We start from the raw sequence: 22,869 nt of genomic DNA, 5'->3' as shown, positions 1-22,869 counted from the left end.
TCATTCTGACTGAAAAAAGGACCAAGTAAAGTCGGCCAAATGCTCGTCAGAGCCGGCCTTCTTTTTTCCATTATCGGCCAAAGCCGGCCATCTCTTAACCATGCCCCCGCCTTCAGTACCCTGCCGACACGCCCCCTTGAACTTTGGCTGGCCCTGCGACGGAAAGCAGTTGAAGCCGGCCAAAATCGGCTTTCGATTATACCGATTTGGCCGGGTTTAGGAGAAGGCCGGCCATCTCCCGATTTGTGTCGGAAGATGGCCGCCCTTCTCTTTCGAAAATAAGCAGGATAGTAACATAGTAAATGAATGCAGATAAAGACCTGTACGGTCCATCCAGTCTGCCCAACAAGTCTGCCCAAATGTGTTAGCATTTTTAACACGCCTACAATTAGCGTGCAGGCTAACCATGTAGACGCCTATAGGGATATTGTAGGTAAAATGCTAATGCGCCTATAACGCGGCTTAGTAAACAGGGCCCCTAATGCAGTTTAGTGAATAGGCCCTTTAACTTTCCAGTGTCCCACCACAACCACTCAAGAAGAATGTGCATCTTAACTGGGATAAATTATAAATGTAATGGAAAGTTTCATGAGGAACACCAGAGCCTGCTTTCAAGGATTCACCAGCTGATTCATTTGCATTCTACGGTAAATATAACTATGACAACTTTAGGAATCATTTATGGCTTTAAGCATTTTGAGTTGTTTAATTATTAAGGCAAAAGCTTGAATACTTCATTTCAATGAAGTGTATATATATATATTTTTTTTTTTTTTATTTTGAATATATTTAAAAGTATGTAGTACAAGCACAATTTAAAAGATATACATTCTTCAGATCAATGCACATGAAATCTAAAAGGAAACATCTAAATTCAGAATTTACCTGATGCTAGATAAAAACTGTTAAACCAGTTTTATTCGAGTACATACCTTGAACTTGTAGAACCTCAGAGATGTCAAATCCTTGGCTAATTCGAACAATCATTACTCCATACTCAAAATCAAAAGCATCACTGAAAAATAAAATCAAAGAACAAAACTATTTTGTATATTTTCCATTTACTGGTTACATTTAAAAAGGCAAAATAACTGTACACTGTTAAGACATGAAGTCCACCTGGAAACTTGAAGGTAGCGGAGAAAGAGAAAATTCCCCATGATCATGTAGTATAAGCTGTGTTATCCTCCAAATGCCATGCGGGAAGGTCAAGGGACCTTTCTAGATATTCCTCCCTTTTCCAAAAACTGTTTAACCCTCTAAGAACTGAAACACTTTAACATACTGTGTTTTAAATTATTTTCTCTATAGTTTTTCCAAAATGTGTAATAGTACCTAATAGAGCCAGGAGTGTCGAAAGCGCCAAATGCGCCCTGCGAGACACACCCACTTTGGTGACATCAGCGCAATGGAAGCCAATGGACAACTTCCCTTGCGCCCTGTGCAGCCACACATAGGGATCTTTTACTAAGCCACAGTAGCGTTTTTAGCTCACAGTAGAAATCAGCTGGCGGTAAAAGCAGAGATGCCCATTATATTCCTACAGGCATCTTGGCGTTTACTGCCAGCTGATTTCTACCATGAGCTAAAAACATTAGCATAGTTTAGTAAAAGGATCCCATAACTTGCTATGGCCCTGGATACAGCATCTGAGATATGGGGAGGACCATTTTCAAAAGCATTTCTGCTGGTAAAGCAGTGCTTTATGCATAGAAATAGGCTTTTAGTAAATTGTGCTCCAATTTCTGGGTAAAGTTATATGTGTAAAGCTTGTATACAAGTAAGGATTATATACCGCCTGAAGTGGTGTACATTCTGATATTTCTCTATCCCTTGAGGGTTTTCAATCTAACTTTGTACCTGAGGCTATGGAGGGTTAAGTGACTTGCCCAAGATCACAAAGAGCTGCAGTGGGATTTGAACTGGGCTCCCCTGGTTCTCAGTCTCCTTCTTTAACCATTAAGCTACTCAGAATGTGTAGGCATACATGAGGAGGGGGGGGGGGGGGGAGTGGAAGAAGGAATAGCTTTATGCACATACAGTTTGTTTGTTTTTTAATTTGAATTTTGCTCACACCTTTTTCAGTAGTAGCTCAAGGTGAGTTACATTCAGGTACACTGGGGGTATTTCTTTGTCCCTGGAGGGCTCACAATCTAAGGCCCTCATGATCAAAAGCAAACGCCGACGCTAAATGCTGTTAATGCCATACTAGCGCCGGAGTTTGCTGCCGACCCATGATCAGAGCCTTCGAGCGCCTGAAACAACGCACTCGAGGGCTCTTAGCGCAAGTAGCATGCAAATGCATGCTAAACAGGGCTTCTAGCGCAATTAGCTTGCAAATGCATGCTAATCAGCGCTTAACGCATTCATCCCCAATGATCAGCGTCCAGCGCGCCAAAGATTGGGTTGCTGGCCGCGGCAAAATCAACGCCAGCTCCGAGCTGGTGTTAGACTTTGCGGATCATTGGGGAGGAATGGCGAGCCCTGTCCAGCATGCAGTTGCATGCTGGCAGGCCCCCGTTCCCCCCCCAAGGCAAACGCGAACAGGGAGCTGGAGGTCCGGTGGACCTCCGGTCCCCCCGACAATCCCCCCCCCCCATGTTCAGGAAGGGCTGGAGATCCGGTGGGTCTCCAGCCCCCCAAAACCCCAGAAATCATGAAGTGGCCGCCTCCGGCCAGACGCTCTCCCACCCTCCCATCCATCGACCGGGGGGGGGGGGGGGCTGGAGGTCTGGTGGGTCTCCAGCCCCCCAAACCGACAGAAATTGTTGAGTGGCCACCTCCGGCCAAATCTCTCCCTTACATGGTCTGTAGCCCTGCCCAGCGCATCCCAGGATGCAATGGGCGGGGCTGGGCGCTGCCATTTTGCAGCGGCGTCGACTGGAAGAGGAGGGAGGCAGGCAGGCTGCGTTCCTCCTCCAACGAAAGGTAGGGGGGCTGGGAGGGGGGGTTGTCAACTTGTCACCACGGACCACCAGGTATTCAAAGGAGAACACTGGGGGGGGGGGAGGAGTTGGGGAGGGCTGGAAGTCCACCGGACCTCCAGCCCCCACCCGCCCGTTGATGGATGGGAGGGTGGGAGAGCTTTTGGCCGGAGGCGGCCACTCAACGATTTCTGGGGGTTTGGGGGGGCTGGAGACCCACCAGACCTCCAGCCCCCCCCCCCCATCGATGGATGGGAGGGTGGGAGAGTGTTTGGCCGGAGGCAGCCACTTCACGCTTTCTGGGGGTTTGGGGGGGACTGGAGACCCACCGGATCTCCAGCCCTCCCTGAACATGGAGGGGGTGGGATCATCGGGGGGACCGGAGGTCCACCGGACCTCCAGCCCCCCCCCCCCCGGTCGATGGATGGGAGGGTGGGATAGGGTTTGGCCACGACGTTTTCGGGGGGGGGGGGGGGGGGCCGAGACACACTGGAGCTCCAGCCTTCGTTGTTCAGGCCTCGGCAGGCTGTTTGACAGGTTTGGGCTTTTGACAGCCCAGACCTGTCAAACAAGTGCGGGAAGATTGTGGTGAGCGCATGCTCAGGCACAATTCTCCCGCACTTCTACATGATAATAGCTCTGCTTAGATTTGCATACATTATCTTTGATCATCGATGCAGAAAAGCCCTGCGCTGTCCCAGCGCTATTTTTAGAGCGCTGTTCAGAACAGCACAGGGCTTTGGATCATCTGGGCCTAAGTTTGTACCTCAGGCAATGGAGGGTTAAGTGACTTACCCAAGATCACAAGGAGTAGCAGTGGGATTTGAACTGGCCACCTCTGGATCTCAAGACTGGTGCTCTAACCACTAGGCTACTCCTCCACTCTGTACTGAGTGTGGTGTTGCATTATAAAGCTATATCTTTCTTTGATCTTTCCTGCATTCCATGGATTCTATATAGCGCACCTAGCTTTCCGCGCTGAAATCCAAGCCGATTCTATAACTGCATGCATAACTTAATTGGCTTAACAAGCCAATCAACATTGTTAACAGCACTTAACAAACAATAATGAGCACTGATTGACTAATTAGAATATATGCGCACAAATCACTAAGCATATTCTGTAATGCACTGCACCTAAATTTTAAAGTGTGCAGACAAAAAGGGGTGTGGTTATAGGCATGGAAATAGGCGTTTTGTGGGCATTCCAAAATTTACGCACATAATTATAGATTATGGCTCAGTGCGCCTAAATCTACACACCAGGATTTATGGTATGCTTTTGCTGGTGTAAATGAACGCACGTAGTTTTAGGTGCTGAGATACCAACTACGCGTATTCTATATACTGCGCCAAAATCTAGGTATCGCTTATAGAATATGCTTAGGCAGAAATGTTTTCCGTGTGCATTTTTTTAGGCGCCATATATAAAATCCTCCCCTTAAGGGCCTCATGCGCTAAAGTGCAATGTGACTTTGTAGAAACTACACTGCGTGTGGAAAATAGCTCAAAACACCTGGAAACTCACGAAAAAATGCTCAGTGTAAGGTGTTTTGTGCAATTTTTCTCTCAATTTTTCTCCTTTTGAAAAGCCACTTTATAGTAGTGAACTTTGACGTGGAGCCCACTTTACATGAAAGGTTATTTAAATTTTGGCACTAAAGCAGCTTATTGATGTCAAAGGTAATGAAAATGAGCATTCCTAAAAATTTTTATGGGTCCATATGTAAACCACTTTGGTTGTACCACAGAAAGGCGAAATATCAAATCCATGACCCCTACCATTTTTCAAAAATACAATAAAAATAACTTCGGGGTGGGGGGGGGGTCCTTTTACAAAGCTGCAGCAAGCACCGACACGTACTTACCGCAGAAAAAAGATGGCATACCATGGGTCATGCTGAGGCGTCCCACAGTAATTTTAGGATGTGTGCACATTACCCCCACGCTGAAAACTAAAATTTATTTTCTAGCGCTGAGGACGGGTCTGGGGACAGAGAGGGGGAGTGTTCTGTGGTCTGTACTAATCAGTTAGCACAACGACATTGCCGCGCACTATCCAATTTGCACATGAACCCTTACTGCCTACATAATGGGTGGCGGTAGGGACTCATGTGCTAACGGTCACGTGCTAATGACAAAATTAGCGTGTGGCCTTTAATATGGAAAATAGAAAAATCGGATATTTTACACAGGCACCATCTGCTGGCCAAACAGGAGAAATACACTTCAGACATATTTAAGACAGGAAAAAATCCAATACATTTTGCAGGCTTAAAACACACTGTTTCTTCACACCCCCCTGTTTACAAAGCTGCGTGGCAATGCCAACACAGCTGTGTCGGCATATAAACAGGGGGGTAAGTCATTAAACAGCGGCCATGCTGTTGACCTCCACATATCCTACCCTTTTTTATTCAGTGTCTGCCACCATGGCACAAAAACCAATTAAAATCTGCAAAACATATTTTAGCATTGCAACTGGAACTCACTGTAAAGCACCCACGTAGTTCTCTATTTCCTTTGTGGCAGCATTTCTCCAGTCTTTTTTAAATCCAAGCACCAATGTATTTGGCTTCAGTCTGCCTAAGCCAGAGGCCTGCAAATATGATAAACTGTATGAGAAACTGGCTAATCTGTCCTGCATACACATTAACTGCAAATGAAACGTAATGGTTAAAAATCACCAAAGCAATATTCTGGGACTCCTTAACATTAAACAGCGTTCCGTGAAAGTCCTTCATGCTAGCAACCAAGCATAAGATAGAAAGATTAGTGCTAAATTATTTCACTGCTAAATGTTTTTAGATGTCAGTGAGATAGCTTTTCTTAATTAGCTTTCATTTGCATTTCTCAGGCACACTGTCATTAAAATGGTATAATCATTTAAAATCAACAAAACCCACACTGCTCTCTGTAGCTTTCTTGTAATGTAATGTTACAATGCTTGTTTCCAAATTATCTGATAGTATATGAACACCAGTGAGTGAGCCTGATGGGCAAATATCTTTATTTAGTTGAAATACTAAGTACAGTTTACAAATTATTCAAGATTTGAAATACTGCCATTTGAAAGTACCATCACGGCGGTTTACAATGGTAAAATAACGAAACAAAGTAGGAAAAAGAAATACAACTTCCAGGGCAGGACTTACCTTTGATGAGCCCTAGGCAAACAGTCACTTTGAACCCCCCCCTCCCCATCATAATATAAATACATTTTAAAGCTCCCACAATCGTAGGGTTACCATATATCCTCTTTTAAGAAGACATGCCCTTCTTTTGGATTTCTTCAGATATGTCTTCCAGGTTTTTTAATTTTAGGGAAAATTTCCTCTTTTTCATTTTATGTGGCTGTGACCAATACACCTACCCACGTAATGAAACTGAGAAACCATCTCTGGTCTATTAGTCAGTCTGTACATATGGGGGCGCTAAAGAGAGTGAGGAAGGCATTGCTGATTTCCTCTTTGTTTCCATGCTGCTGGTTGAATCTGTCAAAGGAATTTTGTTCATGCTGCTCAACTTGAAGCATGTAATGCAGACTTTCACACATATCTCAGAAGCCAGCCAAAGTTGTTGCGGGATATCCATTCTTCTGATAAGTACACTTGGGCTCAGACTCAGTCATACTCAAATCTAGAAGTTTTTGACAGTGATGATCCTTGGTCGGCTACCACCCGGGGCGGAATGCTATTGCGTACCCTCCCCCCCCCGGGTGCAGCGGCATCTGTCCCCCCAGGGTGCAGCACGACACCCCCCCGGCGCATCAAACCCCACCCCCATCCCTCGGGTGCATTCTTAGCTGCTGGGAGCAGCCGCGCGGCTCCGCTGGTTCCCTGCTCCCTCTGCCCTGGAACAGGAAGTAACCTGTTCCGGGGCAGAGAGAGCAGGGAACCAGCGGAGCCGAAAGGCGCGCACGGCTGCTCTTCACCCCTCCAGCAGCGTGCACCCAGGGTGGACCGCCCCCACCGCCCCACCCTCGGTACACCACTGGTTTTTGAAAAGTAGATTATTGTCTACTGCTGTACTGTAAGGCAGTCACTGATGTGTGTCATTAACTAAAAGCCATTTACACATTTCCTACAAAGCGAAGATACTTACCTGTAGCAGGTATTCTCCAAGGACAGCAGGCTGATTGTTCTCAATGATGGGTCGGCATCCACGGCGGCCCGGAAACAGAAATTTTTCTCAGCAAAAATAGCCAAAGCTTTGCCAGAGCCTTGTAGAACGCGTGGTGCGCGCACTGCGCATGCAAGGCCGTCTTCCAGCGCAGCGCACACAAGTCCCCGCTCAGTTAAGTCAAAAGCAATGACAAAGGGAAGAAAACAACTGCAAAGGGGAGGTGGGCGGGTTTGTGAGAACAATTAGCCTGCTGTTCTCGGAGAATACCTGCTACAGGTAAGTATCTTCGCTTTCTCCGAGGACAAGCAGGTTGCTTGTTCTCACTGATGGGGTATCCCTAGCACTCCAGGTTCACTCAAAACAACAAAGAAGGTCAATTGGGCCTCGCAACGGTGAGGATATAACAAGGATTGACCTACGAACTAGAACATCTAACTGAGAGTGCAGCCTGGAACAGAATAAAAATGGGCCTAGGGGGGTGGAGTTGGATTCTAAACCCCAAACAGATTCTGCAGCACTGACTGCCCAAATCGACTGTTGCATCGGGAATCCTGCTGAAGGCAGTAATGAGATGTGAATGTGTGGACTGATGACCACGTCGCAGCCTTGCAAATCTCTTCTATAGTGGCTGACTTCAAGTGAGTCACCAACGCTGCCATGGCTCTAACACTATGAGCCGTGAGATGCGAGTGTGAAGCCCATCTTCATGAGCTCCCCACCCCAGGAGGGATGCATCCATTGTCAGCACTTTTTGAGGCTGAGGAATTTGAAAGGGACATCCCAAGGTCAAATTGGATCAAATTGTCCACCACTGAAGAGAATTGTGAAATTCGGTGGACAGCTGGATCAGATCCTCTAGATTCCCTGTAGCTTGATACCACTGGGAAGCTAAGGTCCATTGAGCAGATCTCATGTGAAGACGGGCCATGGGTGTCACATGAACTGTGGAGGCCATATGGCCCAGAAGTCTTAACATCTGCCGAGCTGTGATCTGCTGAGATGCTGTGGCCATGGAAACTAGAGACAGAAGATTGTCTGCTCTCGCCTCGGGGAGATAGGCACGAGCCGTCTGTGAGTCCAGCAAAGCTCCAATAAACTCCAGTCTTTGAACAGGGAAACGATGGGAGTTGGGATAATTTATAACAAACCCGAGTAGATCCAGCAGTTGAATAGTCATCTGCATGGACTGTAGGGATCCTGCCTCCAAGATGTTCTTCACCAGCCAATCGTCGAAATAAGGGAACACATGCACTCCCAGTCTGCTTAGCGATGCTGCAACTACTGCCAGGCATTTTGTAAATACTCTGGGTGCAGACGCGAGACCAAAGGGCAGCACACAATACTGGAAGTGCTGCGCTCCCAGATGGAATAGAAGAACCTTCTGTGAGCTGGAAGTATCGGGATGTGTGTATAAGCATCCTTTAAGTCCAGAGAGCATAGCCAATCGTTTTCCTGAATCATGGGAAGAAGGGTGCCCAGGGAAACCATCCTGAACTTTTCTTGGACCAGGAATTTGTTCATGGCCCTTAGGTCTAGGATGGGACACATCCCCCCCTGTTTTCTTTTGCACAAGGAAGTACCTGGAATAGAATCCCAGCCCTTCTTGCCCCGGTGGACTGGGCTCGACCGCATTGGCGCTGAGAAGGGCGGAGAGTTCCTCTGCAAGTACCTGCCTGTGCTGGAAGCTGAAGGACTGAGCTCCCGGTGGGCAATTTGAAGGTCTGGAGATCAAATTGAGGGAGTATCTGAGCCGGACTATTTGTAAAACCCACCGATCGGAGGTTATGAGAGGCCACCTTTGGTGAAAAAATTTTAACCTCCCCCCGACCGGTAGATCGTCCGGCACAGACACTTTTATAGCGGCTATGCTCATCTGGAGCCAGTCAAAAGCCCGTCCTTTGCTTTTGCTGGGCAGCTGCAGGGGCCTGTCTGGGCGCACGCTGTTGACAAGAACGAGCGCACTGGGGCTGAGCCTGAGAAGGCTGTTGGGAAGGAGGATTGTACCTATGCTTATTGTAGGCATAGGGAGCATTCCTCCTTCCCCAGAAAAATTGTCTACCTGATGAGGTAGAAGCTGAAGGCGCCCAGCGGGAGAGATTGTCCATAGCGGTTGTCAGGTTCTCGAGGCAGAACCTAAATTCGTGAGCCCTTGGACCACTGCCGAGGAGCAGCAGAGGCAGGCAAGACCACCCTGGAACTGGATACAAGGTAGAGCAGGACTGGACCCTTGGGCTGGAGTAGCAACAGAGGCAGGCAAACTAGAACAGGCAGAACAGGAACAGCTTCACCTGCGCTTGACCACCTTTCCTCAAGAGTTGAGCTCCTGAGTGCAGGTGGCCGGCAGGCAATAGAATAAACCAGGAGCTAACCAAGTCTTTGGGCAGGCAGCAGACAGAGGAATAAACCAGGGATAACAGAGTCAGGGCTGAAGCTTCAGGCTCCAAACACAGACAGAGAGAAAATGGCTGAAGCTTCAGACTCCAAACACAGAGCAAGGCAAAAGAAGGACTAGCAGTCCACAGGCACCAAGCAGAAGGGGCAGGAGCCCATACAGAAGGACTCGCAGTCCACAGACACAAATAGCAGATGGGCCAAAGTCCCAGAGAAAGGCTAAGTAGCAGCGCAACAGTGCACTCACTAACCTGACGACCTTTAGGCATAACACAATGCAAAGGCCCTGAATGCAAGCACAGCATGTCCTTATGAAGGCTGTCACTGATGATGTCACCTACTACAGAACAGGAGCAGGGAACACACTCACACCAAGGAGAAGCTTGGAACACATAGGAAGTGAACACACAGGAAGGACAGACAGGAGCCATCTTGGAAGCTGGAACAGAACAGGCGGGAGCCATCTTAGATGCTGGCTCCCCAGAGAGGCAGCCGCATAGCCCACACAGGTGCCATCTAGTGAAGTAATCAGCACACAAGGCAGAGACAGAACTAACACAGAGGCAAACAAAGGCCACCAGAAAGGTAAGTCTGAAGTGGTCACGGCCACAGACGTGACAGCGGTTTCCCGCTGGTGAATCTGATCGACCACCTGCTTGACTTTCACACCAAAAATATTATCCCCCAGCAAGGGACATCCGCAATCCGCTGCTGGACTCGATTGTCCAGGTCAGAAGCACGCAGCCATGAGAGAGAGTCTGCGCATCACTATACCTTGAGCAGCGGTTCTGGATGCAACATCAAAAGAGTCATAAGCACCCCTGGACAGGAATTTACGACACGTCTTCAGCTGCCTGACCACCTCCTGAAAAGGCTTGACCTGCTCTGGAGGGAGCTTGTCCACCAAGTCCGCCAGTTGCTTCACATTGTTCTGTATGTGGATGCTCGTGTAGAGCTGGTATGATTGAATCTTGGACACGAGCATAGAGGACTGATAGGCCTTTCTCCCAAAAGAGTCCAGAGTTCTAGATTCTCGTCCCGGGGGCGCCGAGGCAAAATCTCTAGAACTCCTGGCTCTCTTGAGAGTGGAATCCACAACCATAGAGTCGTAACTGCGACCTCATCAACTCAGGTTCTCCGTGAATCCGATGTTGGGACTCAACTTTTTGGGGGATGGTGGGATTACTTAGTGGTTTTATCCAGTTCCTCAGAAGTGTCTCTTTAAGGACATTGTACAAAGGAACAGTGGATGATTCCGTAGGTGGCAAAGGATAGTCAAGGACCTCGAGCATCTCAGTCCTGGGCTCATCCTCAGATACCACAGGGAAGGGAATAGCCACAGACATTTCCCAGACAAATGAAGAGAAAGAAAGACTCTCCGGGGGAGAAAGCTTTCTTTCTGGCGAAGGAGTAGGATCAGAGGGAAGACCACAAGACTCCTCGGAAGAGAAATACCTGGAATCTTCTCCTTCATCCCATGAGGCATCCTCCTTGGTATCGGACAAGAGTCCTCTAACTTCAGTCCGAAACCGGGCCCGTCTCGACGCCGAGGAACCATGTCCTCGATGGTGATGCCAAGAAGTCGACTCCCATGCTGGCGGCGATGAAGCTCCCTCCAGCGATGTCGACGGGGAGTCGACCTGGGTGGCAGCCAACGTCAATGCCGCAGGCGGCACCGGCGTCAGGGACCTCACCGCAGGCCTAGAGCCAGCTGCTGCTTCCATCAACGGTACCGAGGGCGCAAGCACCCCCGGCACCAGAGCAGGCTGATGCAGCAACCCCTCCAGCAGACCTGGAAGAATGGCTTGGATGCGCTCGTCCAGAGTCACTGTCGAGCAAGGCTGCGGGGTCAGTGCAGGAATCGGGTCCAGAATCTGTTGAGGTCGAGGAGGCAGTACCGGGCTGCCTAAAGACTGACGTACTGACAGCTCTTGGAGGGTGAGCGTTCCTCCCGGCGTCGGTGCTTCACGGGTGCCAAATCCTTTGACACCCCGGAGCTCCCGGTACTGTGTTTAGAAGGAGAGCGATGACGATGCTTCTTCGCCTTCGCTCGATGCACGTCATCGATGCTCCTCGGTACCGATGAGGAGGACGTGGAATCCACACGCCTCCTTGGGGTCGGGTCCGAGAGTGGTCGTTCCCATGGGGCCTGCGCAGCAGGAGTCTTCGAGGCAGGTGGATACCCACTCGATGGCTCACTGCTCCCAGCATGTGGTCTCCGGACAGCCATTACCTGCACTCCTGAAGTCGATGCCATCTCTGGTGCCGATATCGATGCCGCCGACCTCGGTACCACTGTTGATGTCAACGCCGAAGAACCAGATGAAGCTCCAAAAAGTCGATCCCACCAAGCTTGTCTTGATGCCTGTGTCCGCTTTTTCAAGCTAAGACACAACTTACATGTGTCTGTGCGATGGTCGGGCCCAAGGCACTGAAGACACCAAGCGTGGGGGTCGGTACCTGAGATCGTCCGGTTGCACCGAGTACACTTCTTGAAGCCGCTGGGAGTCCTCGATGACATGGATGGCAAAATAGTGGCGGCGAGATCAAAATTCGCGATTGTGCCGAAAGTAAGGACACAAAAAAGAGAACCCGCATACACGCGGCCTAAAAGGACCGCAACGGAAGTGAAAGGAAACTTAAGGGAACCAAAACTAGAAAAATAAAGGTAACTGAATTAATATTTCTTTAGCAAAGGAAGCAACCCTTTTTATTTTTCATGTCCTCTATTTTGTCTCCGCAAATATAGTAATGGAGTCCTGTGTGGTTTTGATTATGGAGGAAAACCAGCAGAGGACAAAGCAGAAGATAGGAAATGTAGCTTACCCACTCTTGGTGCTGACTGGGAGTGAACAAGCAGGAAGTGGGGAGAATAGACCAACTTTTGCAGGTGGCAGAAGCTCTGGTCTCTTTGTTTGCCATAGGAGCCACTGAATTACATATCTGATGGGGTCATCAGAACATCTGGGTCCTAGGCACGTGCCATGTTTGCCTATGCCTTAATCTTGCCCTCAACTTCACATATAGCATAGAAGAGAAAAAAAACATGCTGTGTACATCATGCCCTTGTCGAGTCCCACTATCCTACCTACTGCCCTGCTTCAAGTTATAGGTCTCAAACTATTTCTTGATTCAATCACTCCCTAAACACATCCAAAAATAACTGTTTTGAGACCTTTCATAAATGCCTGATAAGATGACTCAAGACTTAAGAAGTTTAGCAGGTTCTTCCAGAGAGAGAAACCTCCTACACTGAAAACAGAGTGACAAACCATCTCTAGGCAGATATACTTGAATGATGGTTTCACAAGAAGATTCTGCAGGTTAGATCTCAAAGCTCTTCAAAGTTGTAAATGGTATAAGGCAATCCCCATAACAGAAACAGCCTTCCCAGTCACAACTATTCAGCAATGATTTTGCCACATACTTTGCCATAAAATTAAAGGTCTCCATCAGGACCTATAGACAATTCTATCTAGCCTCCTACCAGCTAATGAGGAGAAAACTCCCTCCTCCCTCCAATACAGAGACATCTGGGAGTCAATCAACCAGATTCAAAAAAATCTTGAAAGGTTTACAGACAACGTTCTACCCTTTTAACCCCTGACCAGCAAAGACAGTACAGCTAGCAAGCAAAGACCTCATTGAAGGGGCCACTAGAATTTTTAACTCCTGTTTTGTGGAAGGGCAGCTGCCAGTGACACTAAAAGGGATTGTGGCATGCCCCCTGCGGCAAAAGGACTCCCTTGTTTAGGACAAGCTCAAAAACTACTGACCAGTCTCTAGAATCCCTTTTTCTGGCAAAATTATAGAACAGCTAACATATACAAAGTTGGAGGTTAATCAGTTTTTCTAATGGGAAATCAAATGATCGTACTCAAAAGTGCTCTTCCCATATTTATGAACTTAACAATAGAAGGAATGTTCTCCTATCTTTAATACCTCATAATTATTTTTTTAGAATATTTAGAATGTGCTTATATGTTTCTGAAATACTAAATATTGGGACCCAATATTTAACACTTCAGAAAGCTAAGTATTTAAAAAAAATTTAAGATTGTATATTGCACGAGTCAACACAAAATAAAAATATAGTTATTAGTTGCCTGAGGACCTAGTTTAAGACCTGATGGTCTATGGCGGTCTATCTGAAAACATATGAGCACATTCTAAAAATTTAGTTACAAGGTATTAAAGAGAAGAGAAAACTCCTTCTATTGTTAAGTTCATAAATATGGGAAGAGCACTTTGAGTATGAAAATTATAGAACAGACCATTTGCATTCAACTCAGTGACTAGCTATATGAAAGAAACTGGCTAAACCCAGGTCAATCTGGTTTCAGGCCTGGGCATGGAACAGAGACTGCTCTTGTATTCCTGCTTGATGATCTACAAAAACCATGGTAGGAGGTCCGCCATGATACTAGTGTTGCTGGATTTCTCAGCAGCCTTCAACATAACATACTGTCATGCTTACACAGCTGGCAGAAACAGCCTGGTGTCAGTGGCACAGTATTGATCGGGTTCAAATCCTATTTGTTAATCAGACAATTCAACAATCAGTCTGTTCTGCAGCAGCATATTATCACCTTGGGTACTGAACTGCAGGGTATCACAGGGATTCATACTTTCATTTATTTTGTTTAATATTTTCCTCACAAAATTAGCTGGGCTGCTTCTGTATTGTATCTCTCATGGGGCTGCAAAACCTGATTAATTTTGACTGCCCAGAACATGATCTTTTCCTGTCAGATGCAGTACCTTGTAAAACATTTCACACCCTTGTACATTTTTCATATTGTGCTAAGAAAATATAGTTTAAAATGCATTAAAGCTAGAATTTGTTTCACTGATCTATACAACCTACTCTATACTTTCAATGAGCAACCACAATTATAGAACTATTCAAAAAGTAATTAATAAGAAACAAAAAAAACCCCAAACCCCTGATTGTATAAGTCTTCACACTCCTTGACTCAATGGTTGGCGGAGAAATGCAAACTAGGAGCTATCTAAGGAACTAAAGGAGAAGGAAGACCAAAGACAAACAAAATGATATTAAATAAAATTTATTCACTGAGAGAAGCCTCTACTCCAGGGAGAAACATATCTGTACAGCTCCAAAGACAACTAAATGAAGAGTCCACAGTGGCCAAGCAGCATGGCAAGGGATGCACGTGTATGACAGACTCAAAACTTCTAGAAACTTTCTAAGCTAGAGAACATTTTTCCGTGTTGGATCCATCTGGATGATATCATCCATATTAACTATGGTATATCAGGCGCATGTACAGGGAAGCTTGATTATTTATCTGCTTTGTTACAGTCTTATGTTCCTTCTAGGGTTTTAAGGTCTAAGGATGCAGTGGTTTTAGTGGTCCGGCCTCAGACCCAAGCTCGATTATCCTCTATAAGGGAGTGTGGGTTTTTTTGGTATGCCCCTTTTTTGTGGACTCAGCTCCCACAGGGGATTCAGGAGGAGCAGTCTTATAAGTCTTCCAAATCAACACGAACATACCTAAATCTGCACTACCCAAGCTGCAAAGGACTCAAATACAAATCAACTTATGCATCCAGTTTCTTCTACATAAGCACACAACTATGGAACGCATTACCAAAAGCCGTGAAAACTACGTGTGACCACCTAAACTTCCGGAAAAAACTAAAAACTAACCTGTTTAAACAGGCATTCCCTACCAATCCAACATAAATGCCTGATCTCTGCAACACAAGAAAACTAAAGTACGTAATGGACATAACACAACTCTTCCGTTGTACGATTCAATAATGTGGCTGTACCACATGAACTCTATCTAACCACAATATCACTTTGTATTTGTTTACACCGGAGTCTGCAAACACCTCTCCGGTACTACGTAAGCCACATTGAGCTTACAAATAGGTGGGAAATGTGGGATACAAACGTAACAAATAAAGAAATCATTTACCCCTCTGTTTACTAAGTAGCACTAGCGGCTTTGGTGCACTAACGCCAACACAGCCCGTTCACTTTGAATGGGTTGTGTCGGCATTGCTGCGCAGCTGCTGCTAGCACAATTTAGTAAACAGGGGGGTTAAAGTGATGTTGAAATCTTGTTTTTTGTTTTTTTTTAAATTTTTGGGATGATGTTGCCTATTCTGTATTTTGAGTTGGTAGTCTATAAGTTTGCGAGTTTGTGAGCTAGTATGTTTGGATGATGTGGGTTGGATTTTCTTTGTGGCGGAGCAGGTGGGGGGAAGAGGGGTTGGTGGTTGGGAGGCGAGGATAGTGGAGAGCGGACTTATATGGTCTGTGCCAAAGCCGGTGATGGGAGGTGGGACTGGTGGTTGGGAGGCGGGAAGTACTGCTGCGCAGACTTGTACAGTCTGTGCCCTGAATAAGGCAGGTACAAATCAAGGTACAAATCAAGGTAAAGTTTACACATATGTTGTCTTGTTGGGCAGACTGGATGGACCGTGCAGGTCTTTTCTGCCGTCATCTACTATGTTACTATGTTTGTAAGTTTCTTTCCTATTTTACTTTGCATTCTTTTCTGTTCTTGTTTTTTTTTTTTTATTGTAAATCACTCTGACTTGTCTGACAAATAGGGTGATATGTGAAGTATTTTAAATTATTAAACTATTGTGACCACTTGTACCCTGCTTGTCCTCAGGGAAAAAGGCATCCTGCTTCTCATAATATAGTTGGGCTGCTTCAAAGTAAAAGATACAGAGTGGAATGAGATTGGTTCTCCCAGGGCATGATGGCTAAGGCAAGCTCTGCAGCAAAATTTAATTTAATTTCTCATCTATATTCCACCCTTTCCACAAAGTGGATTATAACATACAAAAGGGATGCAGTATCCCTCTATCCTTATGAAGTTATGGGTTTGAGGGGTTTTAGTTGAGGTGAAGCTGTGTTGGCAGATTCATGTTACATACTAATAAATCTGTGGTCTTATTATTTTCATGTGAAGAAATATTTCTAAATAGGGGAGAGGTTATGGTATGTACATGTTATAGACACATGCATGAGCCTCACATGCATTATGATATAATTACTGAAGAAGCTGAAACATCACCAAACATTTTTAGTCCATTTGCATACTTATTATTCTTCATCATTTCTGTTTCAAAGAATAGCAGTAGCATGACTGGGTTTTAAACACTCTCTCCTTTCCTTCTTCACATTGCACTCTTTGGGGTCCTTTTACTAAGCAGCTCTAAAAGGTGGCCAGTGTTATCCCCGGCGCAGATCTTTCCCACACGCTGAGGCTTCTTTTAGTGTGGTAGTAAAATGGCCCCATTTCCCATTATTCCTATTAATGGCCGCACGCTAATTTCCCCATAGTACATGGCCATTATTGTGTGAGCACTTACTGACACCCATTTTCTAGGTAGTAAAGGTTCATATGCCAAGCACACACTAATTGGTTAACACTAACTAATTTGTTAATGTGAGCAAGTGCAAGGTGATGCATGTGGGAAAAAAGAACCCAAATTATAGCTACGTCATGCAAGGTTCCACGTTGGGAGTTACGGACCAAGAAAGGGATCTGGGTGTCGTCGTCGATAATACACTGAAACCTTCTGCTCAGTGTGCTGCTGCGGCTCGGAAAGCGAATAGAATGTTGGGTATTATTAGGAAAGGTATGGAAAACAGGTGCGAGGATGTTATAATGCTGTTGTATCGCTCCATGGTGCGACCGCACCTTGAGTATTGTGTTCAATTCTGGTCGCCGCATCTCAAGAAAGATATAATAGTAGTTCCGAAGTTGGCATATGCTGTTTCCTGTGGTAGAAAATAATTTTCTATTTTCTAGCATGGGGAAGGGGGGGGGGGTGTTCCTGCCGGTAATCGGCAGCGTGGCCACATTGGCACATGCTGCCTGATTGCCGAATGAGTAGCAGATGAGCCCTTACTGCTAGGTCAATGGGTGGCGGTAAGAGCTCAGGCAGTAAATAGCCATGCACTACTTTTAATTTTACCACACAACAATAAAAAAAAGCCCCTTTTCCCAACCACGGTAAAAAAAATGGCACAGTGTGGCCAATTTCATGCGCACACACTACTGCAGGCCACTTTTTACTGCAGCTTAGTAAAAGGGCCTCTTACTTTCTAGAAAATCCCCCCAGGTCAAAGACCACAGTTGTGTTAGTATACCCAGTCTTTAATGTGACAGGAATGTAATCGATGTGTACAGCTGCTCCATCTTTCAGTGCCTTGTAAAAAACCTTCACTCCTTTCCTTATATATTTTTCACATTCTACTGTCTAAAAAATGCAATTTGAAATGCATAAAGTAGGAGTTTATTTCACTGGTCTATGCAACATACACTACACTTTATCCTTGAAGGAGATGTGTACTTGTGGTAAAAAAAAAGTGTATATCCACCCCCATCTCTCCCCCACACACATACACACAGAGCTTACTGCTCTTTCCTGCTAATCCTTGTTTCTGTAAAATTTTTATGTCTGTAGGTCAGTAGCAAAAGATTAGTAATGAGAAAAAGACCTTTTTTTCTCTCATTATCAGCAGGAGAAATGCTTATATTGAATGCTAATTACATAAAGAGGAAGCAATCATCTAAATTCCATCAACTAAGGACACAATATGAATTGAATTTGCAGTCTGATTATTAATGTTCGATGGGCACAACTGCCCAATTTATTTATTCATTATTTACAGACAAAATACTCCAAAGGTAAAAATAATTCACTAGGAACTGCCATGCATTTGAATATGAAGTCTTCATATATACATTGCATAAAAGTAGACATATTTAGAAAATATTTGACTTTAAATAAGGGGACATTTCCACAATTAAAAAGAGCATATAGTCATGTGCAAAGGTTTAGGCACCTCTGGAGGAAGCAAAAACATAAAGGGCTGTCAAGTATGGGTTAGTTGAGTCCTTTATTGATAAACTCAACACGGCCCATGATTCAGCATCAAACGACTGCATCAGGGGTCAATAAGATAAATCTATGCTCTTAATAATACGCTAGATAGCAGTGACATAGCTAAGTGGGGCCATGGGGGCCTGGGCCCCCGTAGATGTGGCCCTGGACCCCCCTGCCGATGACCCTCTCGACCCCCCTCCCGCCGCCAACCCTCCCCCGCCGCCGCCTACCTTTGCTGGCGGGGGACCCCAACTCCTGCCAGCCGAGGTCCTCTTCTTCAGGCGCAAGGCTTCGTTCTGTTTCTGTGAGTCTGACGTCCTGCATGTACAATGTGCAGGACATCAGACTCATAGAAACAGAACGAAGCCTTGCGCCGGAAGAAGAGGACCTTGGCTGGTGGGGGTTGGGGTCCCCTGCCAGCAAAGGTAGGCGACGGCAGCAGCGGAGGAGGGTTGGCGGCGGGAGGGAGGTTGAGAGGGTCAGCGGCGGGGGGGGCAAAGTTGTTGTTGTTGGTGGTGGTGGTCGTGGCGTCGGGGGGGGGGGGGGTCGGCAATGGCGGAGGAATTGGTAAAATGTGCCCCCTCACCTCGGGCTCTGGACCCCCCCCCTCCCGCCGAAGTCTGGCTATGCCCCTGCTAGATAGTAATCTCAAACCGAAGATTGTCCAAAATGTATCATTAAAGAAAACAAGAATAAGTCATTGAAAACCAGTGTCCTCAGAACGGTTTTGTATAGCACCATTGAGGACACCGGTTTGCGATGACACATTCTCATTTTCTTCAGTGGTACATTTTGGACAATCTTCGGTTTGAGATTACTATCTAGCATATTATTAAGAGCATAGATTTATCTTATTCACCCCGGACACAGGGCCCGTGTCTGGTTTATCAATAAAGGGCTCTTGACTGTCCCATACTTGACAACCCTTGGTGCATTTTTGCATTTACTCTTGTAGTGTGTACTTTGACCTTCTCTTTTGCCACAGCAGTGAAAACATGGCCAGTTAATTGTGATATTCAGCACTTAAAGCGGCTGTGGTGAACCGCATAAAGACAGAACCGTGTTTTATGCAGTCCTATTTTTAAGAACATTTTTAATTATTTGATCATTTCCTATGATGATTTATATGTTTTGTTGTTAGACCCCTGAGGCAGGCATTGTTACACGCCGAAACATGGCCCGTGTCGGGTCACTTATCAATAAATCACTCCTGTTGTCTCAGTCTTGAAGGCCCAGTGTTGCTTTTTTTGTCTGTATACTTCCAAAATAATCACAAGCATAAAACTTGCTAAAAGAAAAGAAGAGGTAATCACAGTAATGTCAATAAGAAACAAACAAAAATATTTGGAAATGAAATATTACTTCTCCTACCAGTCCACCTTTAGTGGGAGCGGAGTCATACACAAATCAAAGGATACCAAAATTCAGGAAAAAGTAATACCGTTTAGAAATACCATCTAGTTATGCTTGAATCAATACTCTGTTGCTACCTCAAGAGACGGTTACTGATCACTGGACTCTGAGGTGCAGCAGAAATTCTATTAGAGATAAACATCATCAGTTGCTGTGGATCAAAAAAAATCTGTAATTTTGACCTCAAATTTTAATCAAGCATTTACAAGCAAAGGGAAGAAACAAAGACCATCAATTCGTTGTAATTTAGGGCAGAGCAATAAAAATGGTTGCTGCCTTTTTTGTGTAGGTTTAGAGACATCTGGAAACATTCGTATAAGAGAATTCATATGTACACAGTCTTTAACTTAAAAAAAAAACCATTCAACCTATCCAATTCTAGTGCCTACATCACTAACAGTGTGGTGGTTGTATGAGTACCTTTCTAAGAATTTAGTCAAGTCCAAACTATACATTGATATCTGAGGAAACTGTAAATGCTCCTCAGAAACTCTTTCCCTACTGATGAAAGATAAAACACTCTAGCCAAAGGTGGAATGTTCTCTGGTGGAAATGTAAGAGTCATAGCCAGAAAGTTCTTAAATAAATCTTGTGGGGAGAAGTTAGTCACTAATGGAAAATACAAAACCTGCAAAATTTTCATGTGCACTGTGTTTTCCAAATTTTCTAACTTCCTGTGCATATTCGTGGAATCTTTCATAAACATCTCCCATCATTGTTGAACCGATTTTAAAGAGTTTCCCACAATTAAAGCTTGTTGTTTAATTGAGTCAGTTTCTTGAGCTTGCCTAGCTGCATTTTGCAATGTTTCAGCCAGTTTATCATTTGTCCTGTGTAACTGAGTGGAAAGAGACCGTTCTAAAATTGAGAGACCTTCCCAGATAGATTCAAAGTTAACAACTATCTGGTTTTACCAAGGTCGTCTTTGATTTACTCCGAGAACTCACAAAGGAAATTTGAATAGAAGTCTCCATTTGAGGAATCTGTCCTTCAGTCTGTTCCTCCTTCAGGGATTCAACTCCATATTGAGAGCTTCAAAGGCTAATTCCCATGGATTCTACATATTGTACCAAGATTTCCGCGTGGAAATCAAAACGTATTCTGTAACAATGTATATAACTTACGTGTGTGCAGCGCATTCCAAAATGAGACTATTGCCAGGCTAGCTTGCCCCCTGGTGATAATTTCAGATTTGGCGTGTGCCCATACTGCCAGTACAAATTATTTTTTTATTTCCTACTGCGTGCAGAATTTCCAGCATTACTCAGCAGTTGGCGCGTGCTGACCGGTCACCGCTCATGTAGCATGTGAGCCCTTACTGCGATCAATGGGTGGCGTTAAGGGCTTAGGCCATAAATAGGCACATGCTGGTTTCAATTTTACTGCAGGCCCTTTTCCTAGCCCATTGAAAAAAAGCCCTTTTTCCCAGACACGGTAAAAACTGGTCCAGCATGCGCCAAAACCACGCACCCACACTACTACAGGCCACTGCCGTGGCTTAGTAAAAGGAACCCTTAATTAGTTAACAAGCTAATCTGCACTGATAAACGGATGTTAACAAGCAATTATCAGCACTACTACCACACACACAGCTAGGCTCTGCACTTTCACCAATACTTCTGGAAAGGTAAAATATGGGGGAAAGGCCATGCATGAGGTTTGGGGGGAAGGGGGCAAGGAAAGTGAATGGGAGAGAAAAGAAGTAAATGGGGATCCATGACAGGTGGGCCCTATAAATGTATTTTTGCCTAGAGCCCAATACAGAGTTAATTCGATCCTAGGTGCCAACATTTCACGGTGATTGGGGGTGCTAAACTCAGTGGAAATTATGCATCTCTGGATACATTGAAGGAATTTGCTGAACACTGGGGTGCTCAGCACCCACTGTACCCACAAAACTGGCCCCTATGAATCCTGCGATTTAGGGGGAACAGTAATGTATAACCTTGGTCAAGGACCTTTACAACAATGACTGCATACGAGATTAATGAAGGGCTATAAAATAGGGGAAACCCCACCTAATTGTGAACAAAGACTGATGATATTAGATCCTAGCCCTGGTTCTGACTGAACTAGAAGCAAAAGGAGAAGACGGAAACTGTTGTTTACATATATATATATAGATCTCCTAGGCAATGAGGACAGATTCTGAGTAATCTCAAAAGCTTGTCATTTTAAACATTTGTTAGACTTGTAGAAGTATCCTCTCTATTCAACAAATGTGTTGGTTTTGTTTCAAATAATTTATTTTACAGGCTAATATATATATAATTCCAGTATTTTTTTGTTTTCTGATATAGAATTAATTATTCATAGTCTTTATGGGGCAGTTCTGTAAAGTGGCTCCTAGGGTATGCACCACTTTGACGCATCGAAGCTGCCATTGATTGACAGGTGCTTATGTGGACTAGGAGGTATTTATAAGGTAGGGCCTAAGTGTCATTGCATCTAACTGCAGGGGGTGGACACATGGGCAAGCCATGGGTGTGTCTCTCAGCTATACACCACTTTGGCGCACCAAAGTTACCATTGATTGACAGATGTCTATGTGCACTAGGAGGTATTATATAAGGTAGGGCCTAAGTACCATTGTGTCTAACTGAAAGGAGGTATACATGTGGGCAGAGCATGGGTGTTTCTCCCAGTTAAGCACATAGTTTATAGAATACTATAAATTACACCTGTCACTTGGTATACTTAGGTGTGCCAGTTTACGCTTGTCATTAACCTGGCATAAGAGGGAACACCTCAACATGGTCGCACTAATGCTGACATGCCTAAGTATTCAGTTATGGAATCTTGGCACCAAGATGTCATTATAGAATTCTCATTAAGCTTAAAGCATTAGGTACTTAAACTGAAGCTCCAATTTATAGAATTACCCAACAGTGATTAAGAAAATGATATACTTATCACTAATGGAAGATCTGTTTTTACAGCTACTACTTCTATGGTAAATACAATATAATACAATACATTTCTTATATTCCATGAATTTTCAGATCCATGGCTCATCATGGATTACAATAAAGAAACTAGTCAATCATTGGGAGTTAAAACATAACATGAAGATGAATTAAAATTACATCTCTAAAAGTTTTGGAGAAGAGAAACATTTTCAGTCATTTTCGAA

At 45.0% G+C, this 22,869-nt stretch overlaps 1 protein-coding gene across 1 annotated transcript in view; it reads right to left on the bottom strand.

Moving 5' to 3' along the window:
• The window catches only part of SLC12A1 (solute carrier family 12 member 1), a 222,896-nt gene that overhangs the window by 55,443 nt on the left and 144,584 nt on the right, over nt 1-22,869 (bottom strand). Inside the window, 2 exon segments of the mRNA XM_030189548.1 lie at nt 933-1,015; nt 5,417-5,523. Of these exon segments, the coding sequence (XP_030045408.1) occupies nt 933-1,015; nt 5,417-5,523 (190 nt within the window).

Source organism: Microcaecilia unicolor, chromosome 1, assembly GCF_901765095.1.
Source record: "Microcaecilia unicolor chromosome 1, aMicUni1.1, whole genome shotgun sequence".
In the NCBI taxonomy this organism is placed as follows: Eukaryota; Metazoa; Chordata; class Amphibia; order Gymnophiona; family Siphonopidae; genus Microcaecilia; species Microcaecilia unicolor.
Note: the sequence above shows the minus strand (reverse complement) of the source record. Positions and strands in the feature narration are given on the sequence as shown.